Here is a 24,265-nt window from a genome sequence, read left to right on the forward strand (position 1 = left end):
AGGGGCAAAACTCACATCTTGGATGTAAAGCTTAAAGGAGAGTCAGTCCCTATTGTATCTGCTTCTGCTATCACTTCTGTAATAAAGAATCATCTTTCTGTGTACTTGATTTTTGCACGTGATGTCTTAGATAGTGATCAGTCAAATTTATCTGTGTTAGATAAAGAAAGGTCAGCATTTTTGCAAAAGTTTAGTGACTGTTTTTCTGATTCATTATCGTCGCAATTGCCGCCAGAGAGACCTGAGGACCATCGGATAGATTTGGTGCCAAGGTGTAGCCCACCAAATAGACCTCCCTACAGGGTTAGTGCGGCGCAGCAGAAAGAGATTATGGGCCAGGTTGAGGAGTTATTAGAGAAGGGGCTGATTCAGCCTAGTTCTTCACCCTTTTGCTCCCCAGTGCTCCTAGTGCAGAAGAAGGATGGCTCATGGCGCATGTGTATTGATTACCGTGCGTTGAATAAGAATACCATCAAGAATAGGTTTCCTATTCCTCGCATAGATGATATTCTCGATCGTTTAGAGGGTGCTGCAATTTTCAGCAGGATAGACCTTAAGAGTGGGTACCATCAGATTCGTATAAGCCCAGAGGATGTGCACAAGACTGCGTTTAGAACGACATTTGGTCTTTATGAGTTTCTAGTGATGCCGTTTGGGCTAACAAATGCTCCTGCCACGTTCAACAGAATGATGGACCGGATTTTCCGCTCGCATCAACAGTTTGTTGGAACATTCTTTGATGACATGATTGTGTATTCGAAGAATGAAGAGGAGCATAGGCGTCACTTGACCATTGTGTTCGAAGAGCTGCGCAGTCACAAGTTACTTGTCAATCCTAAGAAAAGTGAATTCTTCCTCCAAGAGATCCACTTTCTGGGCCACATAGTCTCAAAGGATGGTGTTAGAATGGATCCCGCAAAGGTCGAAGCTATCAAGACATGGCCAGACTTGAAGACTGTGCACGATGTCAGAAGCTTCTTGGGATTGTGTTCCTACTATAGAAGGTTTATCAAAAATTTTGCAGAGATAGCATCGCCTCTTCACGCATTGCAAAAGAAAGAGGTCACTTTCAGATGGACCCAAAAAGAGATTTCAGCTTTTAGTCTCTTAAAGGAAAAGTTGACTTCACATCCAGTTATTGTTTTGCCAGATCTTAGGAAGTCATTTGTGGTCCAGTGTGACGCGTGTCGCAGTAGCATCGGAGCAGTGCTAATGCAAGATGGAGGGGTAGTAGCCTATGAAAGCCGAATTTTGCAAGGGCCAGAGAGGACTATGCAAGTCTATGAGAAAGAGCTCTTGGCCGTGATTCATGCGCTTTCTAGCTGGAAGCACTACCTCTTAGGTGCTGATTTTGTTGTCCAAACAGATCATCAGACCTTGCGATACTTCTTGACATAATCAAAGTTATCCGAAAAGCATATGCGATATATGCGATGGGCAAACATTCTTTCCATGTTCCACTTCCAGATTATGCATGTGGAAGGTAAGAAGAATGTTGTGGCTAATGCGTTATCAAGAGAGCCACAAATTTCAGCTGTATCAATTCCTTATCATCATGAGTTAGATGACATGAAGGAACAGTATACTGCTGATGAAGATTTTGCAAGGATCTTTGAACAATTACAAGAGGGGCAATATCACGAGCACTACCTCCTCAGAGATGGTTTTATGATGATGCATGGCAGACTTTGTGTCACTAGGCCACTGCGACATAAGGTCATGGAAGAGAGTCATGTCCCACCGTATGCAGGGCATCGTGGCATTGATGCAACAGTTAAAGCGGTACAGACGTTCTTCTATTGGCCTACCTTGAGGAGAGATGTGGATGCCTTTGTGCGAGCATGCATAGTTTGCCAAAAGGTCAAGTTTGACAGGCAAAAGGCACCAGGGTTGTTACAACCACTCCCGATTCCGGATAAGCCATGGGAAAGCATTGCTATGAACTTTATCTTTGATCTTCCAAGGACGCCAACAGGGAATGATGGTATATGGACCATTATCTGCAGATTCAGCAAGCAAGCCCATTTTATCCCTGTCAGGAAGAAGATAAAATCTGATCAGATGGCACGCTTGTTCATGTACTATGTGTTTAAGTACCATGGTATGCCACAATCGATTATCAGTGATCGTGATCCTCGCATGACCAGTTTGTTCTGGAGAGGATTGTTTGAGAACATGGGTACTACGCTCAAGTTCTCGTCTTCGTTTCATCCACAAACTGATGGACAGTCAGAAGAGGCTAATTCTACTGTCTTAGATCTGCTGAAATGCTATGTGTCAGATCATAAGGGCAAGTGGGAACAGTATTTGCCTATGCTTGAGTATGCGTACAATAATACGGTGCATTCGTCTACTGGCAAAGCACCTTTTGAAATTGTTGAAGGCGGCAAAAAGGTTCCTCCCATTTTGCACACAAAGGACAAGATCTTTGAGGCAGATCGATATGTTGAGAACATGGATGAGATGTATAAGAGGATTAAAGTTGCCTTGGAGAAGACTCGGGCAAAACAGAAAAAGGCTGGTGATCGTCACCGTCGTGAATTGCTACTATCACCTGGTGATTGGGTTCTCTTAAGGTTCGAAAAGGCAAGGTTAAAGAAGATGAAGGGCAAGGAACGGCCGTTTCCTAAGCTCAGCATGCGTTACTATGGGCCTTTTCAAGTGCTTGACAAGATCAGCGATGTGGATTACAGGTTGAAACTGCCTGATGCGTAGAAGATTCATAATGCGTTTCACGTGAGTCTTCTAAGACCCTTCGTGGGTGATGTGCCAGAAGATATGCCAGTTGAGGATCAGCCAGAAGTTGAGGAACTTGATGAGATCCTGGTACCTGAGCAAGTTTTGGCACATAAGGACAGAAAAGTTAAAGGACAAGTTGCAAGACGCTATTTGGTGAAGTTCAAGAACTATCCGCCTATGGATGCAAAGTGGATGGAAGAGCATGAACTGTCAGAGTCACCAAATGTATTGCAGCTTTACCTTGAAGCCTTTGGGTTACAGCCTACTTATGCCCCAACCCAACGTGTGCAAAGGAGGGGTAATGATAGAGCTAGTACATCAAATGTACATATGAATTCGGTGCCATAGATGGAAATGGCAAAAGTATGAAGGCCTCATTAAGTCATTTGTATCTATGTATGTTACGACCTTTCTTGCGGATACATGCGATGATAAAAGAGTGTTAATAGCACAAGATCATCAGTGGCGTGTATTTATGGTATGCAATCGAGGACGTTTGCGATTTCAAGAGGGGGGTATGTCACGAGGACGTGGCAGTTATTAACCATGTCACAGAGATGTGGCAACTGCTAACCTTGGTTGTTGGTTTCTTTCCAATGGGGTTTATTTTATTTGTTTTGAGACCCTCTTTTTGAAGTAGCAAACGGTCGGACATTGTATGGCTTATGTGAACGGTAGATTCACCCGCATACGGGAAGTGGTCGGCACTGGAATTCGTATGGTAAGAGGATGTTTAGGCTCAGAGCAAGATCATATAGGTCCCCCCGTTGCACTTAGCAAGTTGGTGGATACTAGGAAGTGAACTCAATTAAGGCGTAAAGTCAAGGTGGGACTACCAACAAAAAGTATCCGACATTTGGGCCACATTGCACTTTTGGATGCGGTCCCAATGAGGATAGAGGGTCAGAAGACCAGTGGGAGCCCAACGGAAGCATCTCCTAAAATTTAGGGAATTGCTATTTTGGGCCGTGAAATGTGTTCGCGTCATTACCTCCGGTATGACTAGGGGAACACTTTATAACTCTGCCGCGAAGTCAACTGACGCGTCGGTTGGGATATTTTTAAGCGGCGAACCCGAAACGGGAAAATGCTTGAAAATGCGCCAAGTGTCACATTTTCGTGAACTTTCCTCTTGCAGAAAAATGGGCGCTGATTTTTATGTTGGGAGAGGCCTCATTTCAGCTTTTGTCACAGGTTAAGAGCTATGGAGTGCTTCCTTTCCCTCTCATGTACAGTGTGGTGCTAGGAGTGATGCCCTGCACACTACACACTGCTCTCTCTCTCCCCTACGTGCAGTTATGTGATGCCCCACAAGAGGGCTACTCATTTGACTGATGTACAGTTGTGTGGGTTCATGCTTTTGTGCTGAGGCAAGAGCCTCCTTGAGCAGGAACAGGGGTAGCTAACTGCTGCTCCAAAGCAGGCACTGGTGAGGGTCATAACCTCACCGTACAGGTGCAAAATCAGCGCTGTGTATGCGTTGTAAATTCACTGTTTTTCAGCCGTACGGACGCCAAGATCATTGGGAATCGTGCCCCACTGGCAAAGGACAGTTAGGGGACTGTTTGAGGCTTAAAACAGGGCAAAAACCAGTAAATACAGCGTGCTGAATTTACTGTTTTTGGACAGGAATCAGAGGGTATACGCCAGTGCAAGCGAGTTCCAGCAGGGGAATTGGTTTCGCGCAAGTTTTGGGGCTGTTATGCTGCCGAAATTTGGCCAAATCAAATGGTATCTAGGTGGATACACGTGAAGGATTCCAAGGACCTTACCTTGTAATTTACCCTCCTAAAGAATAAAGAAATACCGAAAGGGGCGCCAATTTTGGGGCCTACAGGTTGTCGGCGTCTGCTCGGAGCATTCTAGCTTCCGAGTCGTGTGTGTATTCAAGTGTTAATTCCCGTCGCAGGTTTTCTTTGCAAAGTGCTGTGTGTGTGTGTGTGTATAAAGTAAAGAATTTCGGGTGAAAGCCAACGCCTACCGCCCTACGGGCCGGTTTCACCAAACACTACCAAAGAGATTTGATATATTGTTATGTGCAACGGAAGTGATTGATAATGAATGCGCGGGATGAGTGCTCGGTGTATTCAAGGACCAAGGTTCCTTTTACTGAATGAAAGAGTTTCTTTTACTTCATGAGAGAGAGAGAGAGAAGAGAAAATGATGCGCTGAGTGAAGGTTCTGTGAGCAAAGGGGAGAGAGAGAGAGAAGATTAACACCAGATGGGGTCCCAAACCCCATCGAAGGGCCCCCCTCTCTATCGCTAGAGAGGTTTTCGTTTTAGATTGCACAAATGTTGATACAATGGCTGTCACAAATTGCTGACGTGTCAAGCCACTGAAGAACAAAGCCAACCTGCAAATCCCGACCGAGGGGCCCAAACCCTAAGAAGACGCGGCAGAAGAAGTCCCAACCAACTTAAGGTTCCCATCCGATGGGGCCTAAAGTAAAGCAACCCACACACACACACACACACACACACACACACACACACACACACAAAGCATAGAAGCTGATGGCGTGGCAGCAGAAGTACGGAATCCCGAAATTTACGCTAAACTGCTGACGTCGCAACTTGTACAAAATTCCACAAAACGCACTGACATGCTCACGTGGCAGCATGTACGGATTTCCCCGTTTTCTGTTGTCTGCTGACGTGGCAGATTGTACGGATTTCCATAGTTTGTGCTGGCAGCTTTTGGGCAAGATGCTTATGGACCATATGCTTTTGAGTTAAGTGCTTTTTATATAACTGTTTATATAACTGGTTTTGAGACCAAGGGCCTTCAAATATGTGCAGAGGGCTCAATCTCTGGCACGCTTTAGTATGAAGGTGCAGAGCGCAAGTACCGGCATTGTACTGAGTTAAAGCAATATAAAGAAATACCAAAAGGGGCGCCAAGGTTTGGGGCGAGTGCTCTCTCTCGGGGTGGAATTCCGCCACTCCTCGTTTTGTGTGTGTATCTCTTTCAGTTCAATTGTTATTTGAAGTGCTTAAAGTTGTTCAATCTGTTCTTTCTCGTTGGCACATGGTGCCCGTCTCTCATGACAGTGGAATCAAAGCTTCAGGCATGTGCTTTTTGGAAAGCATACTGGTCCTACCAAAGAGCAAACAGAGCAAGTTTGCGCTTCCAAAGTTTACACGAAATTATTTTATTAAAGAATCTTCGCGCCCCGACGCCGGACTTACTAGTCACTCCCACCCTTCGTACATAGCGCATTGGGCGCGCTCCTGTCTTCATCGCTCTGTCTTACAAGGCATAAGCCATAAAGATCACTTGTAAGAGAAAGATCAAGGAATTTTTTTTCGAGCCGCTGTTTTTTCTCTGAGGCAATACCATGCAATGGTGGATGTCTATAGCTACCAAGCCGCACACTCCAAGGACTTGGGCAAGCTTTCAAGAAAGGAAAAAAAAAATGTCCGAAGTTATATGCCTTCAGACATTTTTCTTCGGGAATGCAACTTCTAGCAAAGTGGGGTATCTTGAAACGCTGCCACGAAAACCCTAGCAGATTATAACTTCAAATTTCTCGACATCTCTCAACAGGTGTCTGTTCTCGAACTGAAAACCTTGGAGGTCTAGTGTGATTATGTCTTAGGACTACCATCACCACCACAGGAACATTGTCTATCAACGCTTGTTTCGGTTATTCAAGAGCTTATGGACCATGTTGTGGTCGGCTACAACCTTATGGAAGAAATCTAACCCTAATCTTCGTGCAGGTTTTAGGATGGAAAACCAATCGTTCTTTCGAGCTCGATTGATGTCGAGATTGCTTTTTAAGTTGATCTTTGTTTGAGAATCTATTTGGTGATCTTATTAGGAATTTGTCTAAAATGGATGGTATTTGTTTTAAACCTGTCGTGGTGACAATTTGAATTGTTTGACTCTGGTTTCAATACTAGTTTCATTGCTTCGTGATTTACTCTTGGGTGTATTGAGAAATGTTGTTTTGGTATTGTCTGAACCTAGGAACGACGCAGACGGGATGTCTTGGGAGCATTTCCTTGTATGCTAGAAAACCTCCGAACGACGCAGACGGGATGTCTGGGGAGCGTTTGGTTGTATGCTTGAACCTCCAAGCGACGCAAGCTGCTGTCCAGGGAGCATTTGATTGAATCGGTCCTCTGAACTCATGGCTCGAACCTTTTTATAGTTTATTTGCGGTAGGGTGACGAGGTAGTCGTTGAGTAGCTTCATATCGTAGATCGTCTGTCTGGGGGGAGTGCTCAGCGGCGGCGTTCGTTGTGTCTTGTAACATGCATATGTGAGCATTTGTGTTGCATTGTGATGTGCAACACAAATGCTCACATATTGGGTGAGATACTTCTGGGAAGTCAACGACCCGAGACATCAAGAGTTCCGATCTCGAATGAGACTCCTTATTGGGTGAGATTTTTCTGGAAAGTCAACGACCCAAGATATCAAGAGTTCCAATCTGGAATGAGACTCCTTATTGAATGAGATTCTTTTGGGAAGCCAATGACCCAAGAAATCAAGAGCTCCGATTTTGAATGAAAAAACTGATTGTCCCTCGGAGTGACCCTCGAAAATTTTTAAGCTAGCTTGAGTTGTTTTGCAGATATGCTGCTTGCTTCCAAGAGGGGGGATGTCACAAATTGTTGACGTGTCAAGCCACTGAAGAATGAAGCCAACTTGCAGATCCCGCCAGGGGCTCAAACCCTAAGAAGACACGGCAGAAGAAGTTCCAACGAACTTAAGGTTCACGTTCGATGGGGCCTAAAGTAAAGCAGCCCACACACACACACACACACAGCATAGAAACTGATGATGTGGCAGCAAAAGTACGGAATCCCGAAATTTACGCTAGACTGCTGACGTGGCAGCCTGTACGAAATTCCACAAAACGCGATGACATGCTGATGTGGCAACCAATATGGATTTTTGCGTTTTACGCTGACTGCTGACGTGGCAGATTGTACGAATTTCCACAGTTTGCGCTGGTAGCTCTTGGGCAAGATGCTTTTGGATCAGACGCTTTTAAGTTTAGTGCTTTTTATGTAACTGCTTTTGAGGCCAAAGGCCTTTAAATATGTGCGAGGGCTCAATCTCTGGCACGCTTCAATGTGAAGGTGCAGAGCGCGAGTACCGACATTGTACTGAGTTCAAGTAATATAAAGAAATACCGAAAGGGGCGCCAAGGTTTGGAAGCAGTGCTCTCTCGGGGTGGAATTTCGCCACTTCCCGTCTCGTGTGTCTATCTCTTTCAGTTCAGTTGTTATTTGAAGTGTTTCTGGATGAAAAATTTTGCAAGTTTAGGGTCCTTCGCAAAATTCATCATCAACTTTGTCGCTTCATCAACCAATCTCCTATTCCATCTCTTCAAGCTCCACCTGAGTGGGCAGAGGCGGACCGTACTCCTCGCGTGAACTTTCTTCGTGATCTCTTCTCGCATCTCCGGATGCAGAGGAAGTCGATTGTCCTTTGCTTGAATCCATAAGTGCCGCGTAAAAAGGATTGGATTTCCTAGTAGAAGAGAAATCGGTCGCACGCTAATACCATTGTAACAGACTTGGACACTCCAAGTCAAGAATCTACCGCGACACAACAGGAATTTACTTCAAAACAGTTCACAAATTGATTCAACACTGGCCCGGCGGAGTTCCGTGCCAAGAGGTATTGGCCCCAAAGACTGGCGTCCCTTTCGATATTCTGCGTCCAGATACTCTGAGAAGTGGGAGCCCAAACCACACTTATAAAGAGTTACAAGGGATGCCAAAAGCAGAGCCCCAAAAGCTGAAAATCAAAAGCCTAAAATAAAACAATCCTCTCACAAACTCCTTGCTTAGGAAAATAAAGCAACTAATCTCCAAAAGCACTCTCTCTCTCTTGCGTAGAAAATAGTCCATGCAAAAGATGCTTTTCCGTATGTAATCTGCCACGTCAGATGTTCGTGATTTCCGTCGTGATTTTTGGGCTTCCGTACAGCAGTGCCACGTCAGCATTTTTGTCAGCTTTTCCCGGGGCGGGGTGTGTGTGTATAGGACAAGCCATGTCACCAGTTTGTGACAGTGCTTGAGGTGCTTGTTGTGCTTGCTGACTAAGGTGCTTGTCATGCTTGATAAGTAAGGTGCTTGAGAAGCTTCCTATGCATGGGGGGTAAGGTGCTTGAGTCAAAAAGAGACCCAACAAAGGAGGGGGAAAGCCCCAAAGTTAGAGGAATCTTTGACTTAACCTTCCACTCACCCAAAGGGCACTCCCTTTTTCAATGGACACATGGACACATGTCAAGCTCTCCCTATGCTTAGCCACATGGTGTGCTTGAATCCTATTGGCTTGGCTAAAGAGGGGTCCAACGAGCTTCTAGTTCAATTCAACAAATATCTAGATATTTTCAAGTTCTCTCTCTCAAAGAGGTAAGGAAGACACTTGTCCTAATGCTACCAATGTTGCTTAAAATGCATTAGGCATGTGATTGGCTAGGCTTAGAGGGGTCCAATGAGCTTCAAGCTTGAGCTTCAAGGAAGGGGTGTGCTTGGGGGAATACACTCTCTCACACACTCACTTCACACATTCTCACTAGGTGAAAGAGAACTCTATATCCTTCTCCAAGCTTGTTGAGAAGTTGAAAGCCTACACCAACACTCTTGGCTATGGAATGCAAATCCAACCAAGAGTCATGCTTCAATGCTTAAACTTGCCATCTTCTATATCTTCATTACTACGCTATTATGTATGCTAGCAAGAAGAGTGATGATAAGTGATGAACTATTTCTTTCTCCCAAGGTGGTACCAAACATACTGTACGTGGCGTATATGTACGTACTGTACGTTGTTCTGTACGGGGAAAAAATTTATGTACGTAAAAATACGTACTCTTGTAAAAAAACCGCAAAATACTAAATTTTCTAGGGCTTTTCCAATATAAAACAAGAGAGAAGCCAACAACTTATAGAGACATTCAAAGACATGTTTTACAAGACAACCACATACTGTGTAACTACTGCAAGAGACTTAAAAATTAAAACGACATTGATAATTGAACAAGAATATCAAAGCTCAAGAGTCAAATGAGTTATGAAATAACAGTGAACAATAAACACACCAATGATGAAAACATCAAATGACAAAGTACCATAGGTGATAGCTTACAAGGGCCACGCCATAACAAAAGGCTCATCATAGAGCGTACAAAGGTCATAAATGAAGCCATCCTACTCAAAAAGTCTGTCTATATAGTAGTAGAAAGCACTAAATAGCTAGCTCAAAGCTAGCCCATCATCCATGTGATGGCCCCATCCTCAAAAATCAGATGAAGACTCTGTTGAAGAGACCAAGTCCCAATCCGTCAGGACATTGCCCTCTTCGTCGTACTCTGGCTCTGCCATCACGGACACCTGTGCCACATATAGATCATCCTCTACTGCCTCTATCAAAGCCTCAATGAGACGAACAACCTCGTTTGCCCGTTTCCGAGAAGAACGAACAGGTAGCTTCCCTTTACGAATGCTCTCTTCGAGCACTATCTTGGTCTGGAGCATGCTTACATAGAGGAATAGCCAAAGCTCGTGTGCGTGACCTCGTCAAACGCCACTCAACACTCTCCAACTCCCTGTGAAGCAGTCGAATAATCTCCTCCTGCTCATTTCTGATCTGCGCCTCCACCTCGTCTATAGCACTAGGATCTGCCACCATCTTCACGCGTGTTGGGTCCACCTGTTGAAAAATGAAAATTGAGGAAATGTTATTTAGTATGTACTAAGTACTCAATGGCCGAGTGTATCATGATTCATGATTCAATCATTCATGTAAAAATTAATAGTGGACCTGCTTGGGTGTTCCCAAAGCGTGGTAGGCTCGCAAAAGCCTCATATTTGCTCGGCAATAGACTAACTTCTCTAGTTGAGAAGTGTTGAGACGATTGCGGATCTTCGTATGGATCAAGGAATAAACCCTCTAGTTGTGCTCGCATGCATCAGTCGAGCAATCCTACAGCAATGAGCATTGAGATTTAATATATGGCAATAGTAAGTACTAAGTACATTGTACAAAAACTATAAGCCTCAAGATTTTCAATTACCCTGTGAAAGTACTCGTAAAGCCAGATGTGTAAGCGTTGGAAGACCTTGTCTCCCATAATTTTGCCACCATGTAAGAGGAAACTTGGTAGCCTCTGGCCTCAACACCACAGCTCTAGCAAAGGATGGTCCTAGATTGTTCATGAAGCTGATCATCTCGGCATCAATCTCCAGTCGATCGTCAAGTCGTACATCATATTGATGTAATCATCCTTGAGCTTTAAGAGACTCCTCTCATGGAAAAGCTCTGGCGTCTTGTAGAAAGGATGAAGTAACGCAGCCATCCCATGAATGGGACGAATCATGAAAGTCCATCTCCTTTCTACAATGGCCATGATGTCATCTCGGCTGAAATTTTCAGCAATAAAACAAAGTTGAATTGGCAAATTCAAATGACAACAAGAAGATTTGCAACGAAAGCAATAAAAAATCGATTTCGAAAGACAAGTACTTACCAGTTCTGTGTCAAAGACTTGCACTCTGTAATGTGTCTCTTGATCAATGTAGAGCCCTTCATGTCTGTGACTCGAAGAAGCACATACATTGGCTGCAATGCCACTGTCAAACTCTGAACCTGTGTCCAAGAGGACTCATCGAGCACCCGTCGCTGTATGTAGTGAGCTCCGTCTACAAGTGATGCATCAATCTCCACTTCGGGTCAATGACTGTCTGAAGAAGTGGATCCCTCAATTTGAAGAGTCTCTGTAGCACTAAATACATATAAGCAAATCTAATCTTTGAGGGTCGCACCATATCAAGTGTATTGTGGCTCTTGAAGATAGCTAAAGCTTGATGTTTCTTGCAGAAAAAGGTGGTCATCTTAGTGGCATCTGTAACAATAGGCAATACCCAAGGGAACTTGCCTATATCCTTCATAAGTAAGCCAAGACAACGCGCAGCACATGGAGTCCAAGAAATCCGAGGGCAAGGTGCCTCGACCATTCCACCCATAAGTTTATAATTTGAGGCATTGTCAGTCACAACCTGTACCACATTCTCTGGCCCAATCTCATCAATAGCTTCCTTGATGTGCCAGAAGATAAACTCACCACTAATGCGCTCTCTGGCCTTCCCTGCATCCACAGCGCGCAAGAAGTTGTGCCAAGACAAGACGACACAAGAATATTAATGATGTCCCGCCTACGAACATCACTCCAGTCATCTAACATGATGGTGCACCCAAACTGCTACCAACCGGCCTTGACCGGGGCCAGAGCCTTATCTATCAAAGCCTTCTCCTCATCAAGCATTGTAGTGTGCATCTTCTTATACTCCACCCCTGACCATGAATCTGCGTGGCCAAATCAGCTATAGCCCGGACCATCCTCTTTCATTGCTCAATCCTCAAAACATTGAAGGAGATGTTGCACTCAATGAGAGTGCGAGCAATCTCCATCTCAACCACCTTTTGACGCTCCTTCACCCTAGAAAGAGAGTTCACATGCAAAAGCAAGGTGCTTTGCCTACGTGCATCCATATCACCTCCATCTTCCTCCTGCACAACTCGAGCCCTCTTTCTACTAGAACCAACAGTGGGCTGCTCCTCTTGAACCTCGAAAGATGAACCACCAAAATCCCCAATAAGAGCATCATGAAGAGCATCCTGTGTGTGTGTGTGTTTTTTTTATGTTGGTACTTTCGAAAAATTCTTTGCAATCAACTTGTCCCTAATATCCTGTGGAACCTTTTTGCACCCTCCACAATTGTTGGTCGTGCCAATGTCTGTCAACTGCTACGATACGAGAAATTGTACTCATGAGCTGAAAATTGCAGTACTTGAATTGCCATCGTCGAGTGTCGGAACCCACTTGGCTTGGAGCGGATGACATTGATATGCTCCTTCCAATAGGGGTTGCATGGCTTAGGCATGATAAATCTGTCGCAAACAATAAGACAGACACGAGTGAGAGAGAGAGAGAGAGAGGCAGCCTGCAAGAGGAATTTGGAGAAGAGAAAGAGAGAGAGAGAGAGAGAGAGAGAGAGAGAGAGAGAGAATTTACCTGCACACTGTTTCTCTGCAACTTCTGTGCAGTGACTGATTACTAATTACTGCTCAAACGCCTTATAAGCATAACCCAAAAACTAATCACCTAGGCCTTGCGAAACCCTCAGCATCGATAAAAGCCGAAAAATTTTATATATAGAAAACAGCACCGTACGGATCGTTCTGTACGGTACGGATCCGTACAGAACATCCGTACGGTACGGATTGGTTCCGGGCATACGTGTTGATCCAACCTTGCTTTTTCCTATGAATGTTTCTTCTTCCTCTTCCCTTCCCTCATTCCCCGCTAGCTCTCTCCACCTTTGAAGGTGTTTGAGGCCTTGGGATTGAGGCCAGGGATGATTAATGCTTTTACAAAGTTTATGTGGTGATGCATGAAGCTTTCCATCTTCATAACATCACCAAGGTCACAAAGGAACACAAAGATTATATTATACCAAGTCTCTCTTTACGATAGAATCTATAATACAAAAGCCTATTCAAGGGGGGACCGGCTCCGCATAAATCCGGTCCTCAATTGTTGTCAAGCTCTCTAATTGTCTCTCTCTCGCAAAAGTATTGTTTATGCCAAGTTAATTAAGTAATAATGGTTATGTTGCTTCTGCTAATTAAGCTCACCCTCTAGGTTCTCAAAATAGTCTCACAAAAATGCTCTCTTTAATTCTCCTAATCCGCTTTTCTCAAAGTTCATAGGCCATTTCCATTACATTGAATGCAGCATTCCCACAATAAGAAGGAAATTAGACAAAATGATTTTATAGAAGCGGGCAGCAATTGTAAAACAAGAACTCTTTAATGCAAAAAATTACACTAAGAATTTTAAAAAATCAAAAAAGATTTAAGAGTAAATGAGGAATGGTTGAAATCTTAGAACATAAACATATTGCCATCCAAGGATATGAAAAATAAGAGTCTAGAGGTGTTCAAAATTTGTTAACTGGATAAGGATAGCCACAACTGCCTATAAGTATGGATAGTCACAATTGCCTATGAAACAATAGGTTGCTCTCTCTCTCTCTCTCTCTCTCTCTCGGGGGGGGGGGGGGGGGGGGGGGGGGGCGCGCGTGCACTAATAAAAAGAGAAAAATAATATAACCTTTTATCACCCAAGTGTGGTAGACTCTTGAATAACAGGTCTTGAGTTCAACTATCCTCGTCGAATAGATCTTTAAGGTCTCTTGGGATGGTTTCCTACGACGTTAGAACTCTTTTCTTCTTCTTCTTCTTCTTCTTCTTATAAAAGGGGAGATTTTTTATTACTTGAAAATCCCTCATAACACCCAAATGGTGTTGATTCTAAGGGCAAGTACAAAATTGTTTGCAAAGCAAGCCCAACGGCGACAAGTGGAAACATTGTATACAACTAGCCACATGCGCAAAATTGTATGATTGTAAGAATTGTCTCTCTCTCTCTCTCTCTCTCTCTCTCTCTCTCTCTCTCTCTCTCTCTCTCTCTCTCTCTCTCTCTCTCTCTCTCTCTCTCTCTCTCTCTCTCTCTCTCTCTCTCTCTCTCAATGTGAAATTATATTGATTATATACAAGAAATGTACATGGTCAAACGACCAATCAAACAACTATATACAAAGGCTAGGCATCCAATATTGGACACGAACATGAAAAGCCCATAACCAAGATGGCAAAGCAGTTATGCTAGAAGATCAAGCAATGAACGTCCCTGCCAAGCTGCCATCCTCCTAGACCCGTGCATTTGCCACAGAAATAATTCCAACAGTGGTGAGCGAAGAAACATTCCAAAGCAAAATACCTCTAACCTGAATACATGCTGTTGAACACCACTTGCACATCAAAAAAAAAAAAGCATTCATTCCACATGGTCCAACTATGCCGAAAAACCCTAAGTAACAAAGCATATCGAAAAGCAGCTGAAAATGTTGAGGATGGCATTCATGAGAGCAATTTCCAAAACCCACTCACGAGGAGAAAAAGATTCACCAGCTACATGAAACCAATCGGATGAAACAAAGGCCCCTATTTCTTGGCAAGAGGGCAAGTAATGAAGCAATGGGTATTGTCTTCTTTTAAAGTGATGCAAAAGTAGCATATGCCCTTGGAAAGACGACGACAACGCAAACTTGCTCCCAATGCAAGCCCTCCCACCATAGTCCTCTCTCTCTCTCTCTCTCTCTCTCTCTCTCTCTCTCTCTCTCTCTCTCTCTCTCTCTCTCTCATCCTCATTCCTTAGGTGCTGGGTATTTTCTTTCAATGTGAGCCATTAGGAGAAGCAGATATTTGTTTTATTGACATTCACGAACCTTTGGCAGGAAATCTAATCTCTATATACTTTGTCTGGTATACATCTCCATATTATGCACACAAATACGCACACGCATGCACATGCGCACCGACTCACAGATGTATTTAATGGAGAGGGAGAGCCTTACGAGCGAATCTTGCGCCCAACATCTACGCTTCTCTTGCTGAGAGATGGCCCTCTTCTGAAGCTTGATGATGAATGTCGACGACTGGGGGAAGGAGCGTTCTGTGTACTCATTTCGAAGAAGCCCCGAGCACATAAAGTCTGATTCTTCGTTGTATATGAGAGAAGCCGGAAGGCAAAGGGTAGCAGACGGGGGGCACGGTGCAAGGAAAGCGACGTGTGCGCTTGTGTGGGTGTGTGTGTGTGTGTGTGTGTGAGAGAGAGAGAGAGAGAGAGAGAGCGCTTCAGACAAGTTCCAAAGTCAAATCGAACTTTTGTGCCACTCCAAATTGGAAGAATTTTTGGGGCTCACATTAAAAGTGACTTCAGCGAGTGAAATGATCAAGGTGAAAGGGACAAAATTGCAGCAATCAATCTCTGCTCTACACTGTTTAGTCCACATAAGAGCTGAGTCGCACCCCCCCCACTATCAGGTGGAGGTGGATAAAACAAGCATAGTTTCGCGCACACAGCGAGGAATGGAGTAGGAAAAGGACATTGATGGAGTAGAAAAAGGATGTTAGTAATAGGCAACCCTTGATGGCGATTGGCAGGAGAAACGAGCCAAGGTGGAGCCTTTTTTATGAGAGAACTAGGTGCCCCTTCCCGTTAAGTGTTAGGAGGAGGGAGGGAGAGCAGAGCGCTGTTATTCGGGAAATGAGGTTGCTTACAATTTAGATTGATTTCAATTGTTAGCGTGTTGATAATTGACAGTTGTTGAGGGGATGGTCATGTCCCTTGCATCTAATGAGTTGGGAACAGCTAAGCCCTAGAAATTTTGCATAATAGGTGCTACGCTTCAACCCTCGACCTTGATCGAAGGAGAATGGGTTTGCACATCTTAAAGAGAATATGGTGGATCTTTCTATTATGGATGAGAAGCATAAAGCCAAGGAGAGTCTTTCTCTAATGTGACTTTAGGGTAAATGCACCAATAGCAAGCTAATTAAAAATTAAAATGACTTTTCTTTTACATTAAGAAAAAATAAAGTATAAATCATAAAAAATCAAAGCAAATAAACTCTCTCTCTCTCTCTCTCTCTCTCTCTCTCTCTCTCTCTCTCTCTCTCTCTCTCTCGCACACACACACACACATGCGTGCACACATACACATACACATACACACACAAAAGAAAAGGCAACTTAACAAATGAAAGAGAAGTAAATTTGAAAAAAAATCATTTTTTTTTTTTTGCCATACTCACGATTGTGAGTTGACAGAATTTATATTAACCCGATAAGAATACAACAGCCCTCAAGCACTACATGTGCCTTGAGGGGGCTAGGGTTCCATCAGAGACTTGTACACAGAAGACCATATGTGTTACTCCTATCCTCTTGGGTGTTCTAAATAGCTCAAAGCATGCATCCAGCCTTCATCTTTGTTAACTACCCCTCTTCTTGCTCCCACCATGTGAATGAGCTCAGTGCTTATCGCACAATATCATCAAAGAGAGCTACCTCCATTTTTTCCTCAAAGACTCAAATGTTCCTGGACTTCCATACTTGGTTCAGGTAGCAGAATCTAACCATTTGAGTGCATACCATAACATATTGGCTTTGGAAACCACTCCCTTTGAAGGTCAGGTCATCCGTAACAAAGGTGATCTTCCAAGTTCTTCTTACCCACTTGCACACTCTGGCTCTAGTCCCCGCAAAGTAGGGCACTTGCAAAACAGATGAAGGGGATCTTCCAAGGTCACTTGCAGCGTGAGCAAGTGCCTAAGCTAAGACCTCGAGCTTGCACCTTTAATCTCAGTGGGCAAAGCTCCCCAAAGCACCTTCCGGATGACCTTTATGTAGTGCGGCCCTTAGTCTCCTAGATGGTAGTAGACCTCTTTTGCCAACATTCTTTTGACCAGTTTTTCTTCTAGATTCTATTGATTGGGGCAAACCAGTGAGCTTGGTACACCAACACATTATATGTACTCCGGGTCTTTGGAAGCAATAACACTTTGTCTTTCGGCCAATGGGACAAGATTCTTGCACCTTGGTGGACAACCCTCAAGCTTGGTGGCTGGGGATTCCTCTTGCAATTGGTCCCCATGGCTCTCAAAACTTGGAAGGGGCTCCTTGGACACTTTCTGGAGGGAAGTTGCACGACAAGTGAGCAATAAAGGAATCTATAAGCTTTTCATCTCTGGGATGAGATAATTTTTTTGCTGGAAGGATGGGGAGCTCATAGTTTTGCAACATAAATTGGGGATCTACGAAAGGCTTCTGATTGGTAGACTCTCGGAAGTGCTGGCATCCTCATGTCCTTTTGTATGCGAATCAGAAATAGATTGGAGAGCCTGGGACACTGTGACCATCTTCCATACGCCCCCTCTTGAGACAAGCTTTGCGTTGTTTATCATATCCCATTCCATAATAACCCACTCCTGTTTCTGGTTCGTCAAAGAAACCACAAGTTTGGCACACAAAGCTTTTGCATGCACTCTAGGGTCGATAATCCCAATTCTGCCCTGATTCTTAGGTCTTGCCACCCATTCCTATTTCCCCCATTGGTAAGGGGTAGTGGCTTTCATGTTACTTTTCCATAAAAACCACTTGATAGGCTTCAAGAATTATTTCCAATTGGACTTTCTCATTTTAATCAACGGTGATACAAATGAAATGTACGGTATCATGAAAGCATCAATCACTGTGATTCTACTATGGAAGGGGAGGTGTACAAACTTCCATCTTCTCATTTTTTTGTTAACTTTAGTCAAGATCGAGTCAACTCTCTATTTATATGTAATGCCCACTCCAAGCGGAGCACCTAGGTGCCTGAACACAGTTCCCTTGCCTATAACCTCTTTGGACCATTCCGCAACGTTGAAGGTGTCGCTTTCTGAGAGAGATATTAGTCTTGATTTCTCAATATTGCACATTGAGCGAAAGGTAGAGGCAAAAATTTGGACAATCTCAAGGGCTCTTTGTAGTGTTTTTGAATCAGATTTGAGGAAAAGCAAAGAGTCATCTGCAAATAGCTTTGCCACTAGTTGCTTTCCTCCAGGCAAGGAAAGACCTTGAATTTCCCCTTATGCCACATTGTCCTCAAGTGTTGTCACCAGTGGGTGAGAGCCAATAGCAAAAAGCAGCAAGGCAAGGGGGCAGCCTTGCTTGATCGAGCACTTGACCTCAAACCCTCCCACTATTTTGTTGTTGAATAGGAGCTCATCGTAACTTCCTTCCCCCAACATTCGGACAATTGCACACATTCTAAGCCCAAATCCTTCATGACTGCCTCAATGTAAGACCATGGGATTCTAAAGATAATCACCTCTTTTTTTTCCCATACTCACAATTGTGAATGGAGATGTCATATTAACTCTTAAAAGAATATAAATTCAACCTCAACCACTACATGTGCCTCGAGGGGGCATTGATTCCAAAAGGGGTGTTCAGTAAAAAAGCATCAAGAGACTAACATAGAGATGCTAAGTTAGTCCCACTTGGATAGCTGATGCAACTAAATGCATGTTTCTATTTTTCAACGTTAGCAGTTGCCCTCTCAATATAAATGAGCTCAGTGTTGTCACTCACAATGTCTCTGCCCTCAAAGATGTGAATGTTATTGGCCTTCCATATGTGTTTCAAGTAACAGTATCACGTGATTTGGGTGTAAACCAAGATTGCTTGGTTTTGAGGTCTACTCTTTCCTAGGATCATGTCGTTTGTATAGAACAGAATCTTCCCGGTCTTCCACACCCATTTATAGATGTTTGTGAGGAGAACTCGTGTGGCAAGGTTGTTTCTGAGCAAATGTAGGGGATCCTTTAAAGCTGACTGGCAATCAAAGCAAGTGTCAGTGCCAATCCCTCTACCACAAATCTTATTCTCAATAGGGATGGCTTCCCATGGCACCTTCCATGTAAAGAACTTCATGGGGTTCGTCCATTTGACCTCCCAGATGCTAGTAACACTCTTATGCCAACGCTCTTCTGACCAATTTTCCTTCCATATCTTGACGAGTGGAGCAAACCAATTTGCTTTGAATGTCAACTTGTTATAGGTATCTTGGGACTTGGGGAGTGCAAACGCTTTGTCTTTTGGCCAATGCCAGGCCTTCCAATCCAGCTCTAACTCAGTCACATGCGTAGGACACTATCACATAACTTCCAAGACTCTATTAATATGAATCCTTTCATAGATACTCAGATCATGTTGAGTTACTACTTGCCCCACTTTCTTCTAGCAGAGAAGTCTGTCATCCCAAAGATGTGAATTTTGGAGATCCCTTTGCTACTCACCTGTCATGCAACTTCCCTCCAAAAAGGGCTCAATGATCCCTTTCCAAGTTTGGAAAGCCAGGGAGACCAGTGCAAATGGAGCACCTAAAGTATATGAAGTCTCTTTCCATTCAAGAGTAGATGCAGTTTTGTTGCACTTGCATGCTATTTCCCCAAGCTTAAGGAAATTCTAGCTAGGCGCTAAGATTTAATCATGCATTGTAGCCTCCTTCCATGTGCCTCCTTGGAAGATAATCACCTCTTATACAACCACCTAAACTTAATCATTAATTTGAGCCAAGAATAGAATCTCAAAAGCCATCATAACATGCTATCATGCTTCTTTTTAGAGAACCAAAAGAAAACACTCAAACTCATATCAAAAGGATCCTTATTTTGAGCTTAAACAACACCTCAAATCATAAACTCATCGTCGTTCGGGACTTAGCCAAAAAAAAATTATCCTCTACATAACCCTTCCTTCAGGAGGTCAAAGATGGGCCCCTATTTAGGGGCCTATCTACCCCCACTAAAACGTAATAGTGTTGCACCAGGTCAAGCACATATATGAAGATGCACTAGCTAGTTCAGTGCTAAAGTGGTGTTTGCCAAATGGTGAGGACTGGGAGTCAAGCCTTTTTAGTTGCAACATCCCTGATGCGGGGGATTGTCATCTCACCGAGTCAAAATTTTTTCACAGGGGAAGCCAATGATGGCGAAAATGGCACTATTATGCTCTTTCAACTCTTATGGTGCCTTCCCTAGTGAAGCACTACGCCATGATGGATGGTCAAAAATGGTGAAGCATAGTGCTTGGAACTTGGAAGGTGGCCCCCAGTTTCATTGTACCTAAATAGGGGCTTTCTCCCTAGCTTAACCCCATGTGTTTTGTAAATGTTAGCACAATCAAATCAAATCTTTACCTTTTTGGAGAGAAACACAAGCTGATTCCAAAATAGTAATCACTACCTCTACTCTCACTTCGAGTGCCAGCTAGCTCCAAAGGTGCCCCTCCAAGTTTGAGTAGAGTGGTGTTTGCATGTTAAAGTTGGGTCCCTCTTTGCAGTAAGAGTATTAGTATGATTTATTTGATTGGATAAACTATTGGTTACCATCCTTAGCACTATATCACATGGGGTCTTGAACAATGTCCGAGAGGTGGAATCGAGGATGGTGAACACGAGCACAATTTTCGTGACAACGGTGGTGGATGGCGCCGAGTTTTTTGTTTAGGGCCGAGTTTACTTTTGTCTGTGCATGTTCACTTTATCATGGTGCAAAGTGGAGTGTTGGACAACCAAACCCATGGTCAGCACACCAACCTATCAACGTGGAGGTTGTAGGTTCGAGGCCTAGCCGAGGAATGAAGAAGTCAAACACCGTCCACATTTTGTGGATTGCCCATCCCTCTCGAGATCCATGCAAATCCCTGCCCGTCATCAATGCCATCTCTCAAGCTTCATTAAATAGCCCGTGTGATATAGTGTTGTGGCTCTCCCATCTCATGAATGATTTTAGTCATATGTAGGAGACGGCTTCCAGCTTCCCATGAAAACAGACACACTGAAAATCCTTTGTGTTAAGAGTCTTTCAAAGCTTGGTTGTTTGAATCTTTGTTCTTCTATGACATGGGTCATGGGTTCAAAGCCGGCCAAGCAACCTAATGCGCTCATAAGGACGTTTGTATCGATTCGCACAGGATGTGTGCGATTTGCTACAAAAAGAATCTTTCAAAGCTACTAACCAATGACCATTCATGCCATTTTCCTCAATGAATATGAAAATTTTCTTTTGTGTATGCTTGGTAAGTAAGACTTACTTTTCCTTTCATAATATATGTGAGACTACTCTTTTAATTTTGATACCATTAAAACAATAAACATGTAAGGGGGACTCAACGCTTAGCTTGGCCACAATTTTGGCTAGGATCCAACTAGGGCCACCGATTACCAAGCACTAGACATTCTCCTAATGATAGCAATCAAAATTGCTAGTCAAATGCATCAAAAATTGGTGTGAATATGGCAGCAACTTGAAAGGCTAGGTTGTTGCCTAGGGAGATGGACGATGACAAGGAAATGCATGCCTTCTCAAATGGACAAGACGTTTAGAGAGATAAGAGTCGGTGAATGTTAACTTCACAGCTCATAGGATTGCAACCCATGTGACATAGCCCTTCCTTTGTGGAATCTTATTTCCGCAATTCCCCAAGATGTGTCTCCTGTTTTATGCCGAACTTCAACTCCCACCTCATGCACTATGGCACTTGAACACCATCACAAACCTTCAATACACCAATCACCTAGCGTCTTTGACAACATGTAAATTAGTGTCCCTTCACATAGCATCTACTCTCACAACCAAAAAAAACTACAATTAAGAGATTGTAAAACCGAAAAAGACAAGGTGGACATCTCAACTTATTTTTTTTGATTGATGTAATGATGTGTGATGGTCATTTTTCACACACTCATAGAAAAAGTCATTAATATATATGTGTGTGTATCCATAGAATTTACTAAAATTATGCAAGTGAAGTTTCACTTTAACATTCTAAAACAATAGAATGCAAAAAAAGTCCAACATGTCAGGACATGAAATGAAATTGAAATAAACATTTAAAGTAAGTCTCCATCATGCACTATGCACGGAAAACAATGAAAGTCTCCCTAACCCAACACAACATTAAGGTTTCTTTTAAAAAGCAAAAATGGGATAATGTGAGCAAATCTCAATTGCACTTCTTTCATGTGCAAGAAAGAGGTGCAATTAGTGGAGGAGGGAGAGGCTAATTTATAACAATTCCCCCCCCCCCCCCCCCCCCCCCCCCCCCCCCCCCTCCCTCCCTCCCACAAGACTAAAGGGCATAGGGTCTTTAATGAAGACCCCGTGATGGGATCTACGACCAACAAGCACATACACGGATCTCAAGGACAATGGACGTTAAAAAAAAATGCATCAATCGATATCTCCCCTAGATTTGAACGTGCCACTTGGGATGTGGCAGCACAACGAGCTAACCACACAAGCATGGGTGTTTTGTCATTGTCAAAGCTCAAACAAAAACCTATAAAATATTCTTGTGTAAGTGAAAATAAACTAAGACAAAAAAGATAAATTCAAACACAACCCTTTAGAATCGAACGACCAAGTTTGTCTCACATACCGTGAGTGCACTTATTGACCATAAGTCCCATCATAGGATCTTCATTAAAGATCACGTCTTCATTAATCCTAAGGCTCTCCCTCTCTCTCACATGCACACACCTATCAATACCGTGTGTGTGTGTTTTTTTTTTTTTTTTTTTGTGGGGGGGGGGGGGGGGGGGGGGGGGGGGGGGGGGGGGGGGGGGGTTTGGGGTTGTGTTGGGGGTTCATTGTGGTAGTTAAGAGAGCGTATGTTAATTGAACAAACAACCAAAGCAATCTCAAGTGCTACTGCTACATTGGTGGTAATGTGCCAAAACCAAAGGGTGAGATTGTTCCAGAAAGATGCAACTATTGCACGTACTTACCTACAATGCTTCCATTTAGCCGATTTCAAATGGAAGTTTCCTATCCCTCTATGATAAAGGCTTTTTTTCCACGATAATGTGAAACAAAAGACCTCCGTCCTTTTCTTGCTAATTCCTACTCTTCAACTTTTCGACGATCTCTTGGGCACATTAAAGCCTTGGAAATTAACGAAGCGTGGTTGTGCATCGTAAAAGGGCCATGTTATGGTAACTTAGTAACCAAGCATCATCAACAAATGAAAATGTAACACATGCCCATTATATGTAAGGAGGGAGCTCCCACTGGGGGAAGAGAGAGAGAGAGAGAGAGAGAGAGAGAGCCTTTTTTTGCTCCGGACTTTCCATGCCAGGGCCTCCCTCTTTTTCTCTCATTGCCTTGGCTTTCACTTCCCCTTCAATCCCTCTCTTTATGCCACATGGCAAGGGCTAGATAGTAATATGTGACTCGTGCACTGCTAAAGCCAAAGAAACATCGCCTCTATTCTCATAGGTTTATCTTCTCTTTCAAGTAGAACATTATTAATACTCTCTTCCTACATGTACAATCTATTGCATTTCTAAAAGTAATGCGTGACAAAATCTCGACAGATTCTAACAAACCTGGTTGTCGTTTGGTTGTGCTATTGTGATGTCATGGCTCTTTTGGAGCATGGCTACTCATGTATTTCTTTATATTTAATATATCTATACTACTCACTATTGTGAGTATCGAAAAAAAAAGGATGTTGCAAAACATTCTTTCATACCAAGCTTGGGAGTTTTTTATAGACATTATTTTTCGCTAGTATTGTCGGGGGCCTTCGGTTGCCTCCCTCCCTCTCTCTCTCTCTCTCTCTCTCTCTCTCTCTCTCTCTCTGAGCGCCCTGGGCTGCACGCTACACTGTTGAAGGCTGGTCAGAGTGAGGAGGAATCGACATGTGTCCGAGGGAGGGGACTAAAATCCCTCCTCCTTTTATAATAGTATAGATGAGGTGCTAGCACTTGTTCAACAAACTTAAGAGTGCTCTACCTTTATTGGGGTGGAGAGAGAGAGAGAGAGAGAGAGAGAGAGAGAGAGAGAGAGAGAGAGAGAGACCTCCTTTTGGTCTATCTTGATCTAACACTGCTACCAAGCTTGACTATATAGATTGGATAAGTTAGCATGGTGTAAAGAGATGAAAGCTAAGAGAAGTCAATGTAATCATAAAACTTCGTTTGAAAATGAAGTATGTTCTAAAATTAATTTCAATAATGGGAACACAATTAGATTCAGTGTATTTGCTTCACTCTCGTACCTTGCGTCTTTCTTGTGAGCAATACATGGTAGTAGTG

At 43.4% G+C, this 24,265-nt stretch overlaps 1 protein-coding gene and 1 long non-coding RNA gene across 3 annotated transcripts in view; both read right to left on the minus strand.

The window, feature by feature from the left end:
- LOC147422123 (CBS domain-containing protein CBSCBSPB3-like) overlaps positions 1-15,434 on the minus strand; it is a 111,785-nt gene extending 96,351 nt beyond the window's left edge. Inside the window, exon 1 of the mRNA XM_086502588.1 lies at positions 15,188-15,434. Within this exon, the coding sequence (XP_086358714.1) occupies positions 15,188-15,297 (110 nt within the window). The 5' untranslated portion in view covers positions 15,298-15,434. The remainder of the gene's footprint in view (positions 1-15,187) is intronic.
- Positions 9,755-15,181, minus strand: LOC147422126 (uncharacterized). Of its 2 annotated transcripts, none has more exons than XR_015186738.1 (4): positions 11,236-15,181; positions 10,783-11,128; positions 10,530-10,691; positions 9,755-10,418 (listed from the first exon to the last, which is right to left on the minus strand). It is a non-coding gene; the product is annotated as an uncharacterized LOC147422126 (long non-coding RNA). Both variants share the same exon structure in this region.
- Positions 15,435-24,265: the final 8,831 nt, after the last annotated feature.

This window comes from Adiantum capillus-veneris, chromosome 27 (genome assembly GCF_014529385.1).
Source record: "Adiantum capillus-veneris isolate H3 chromosome 27, ASM1452938v2, whole genome shotgun sequence".
Classification (NCBI taxonomy): domain Eukaryota; kingdom Viridiplantae; phylum Streptophyta; class Polypodiopsida; order Polypodiales; family Pteridaceae; genus Adiantum; species Adiantum capillus-veneris.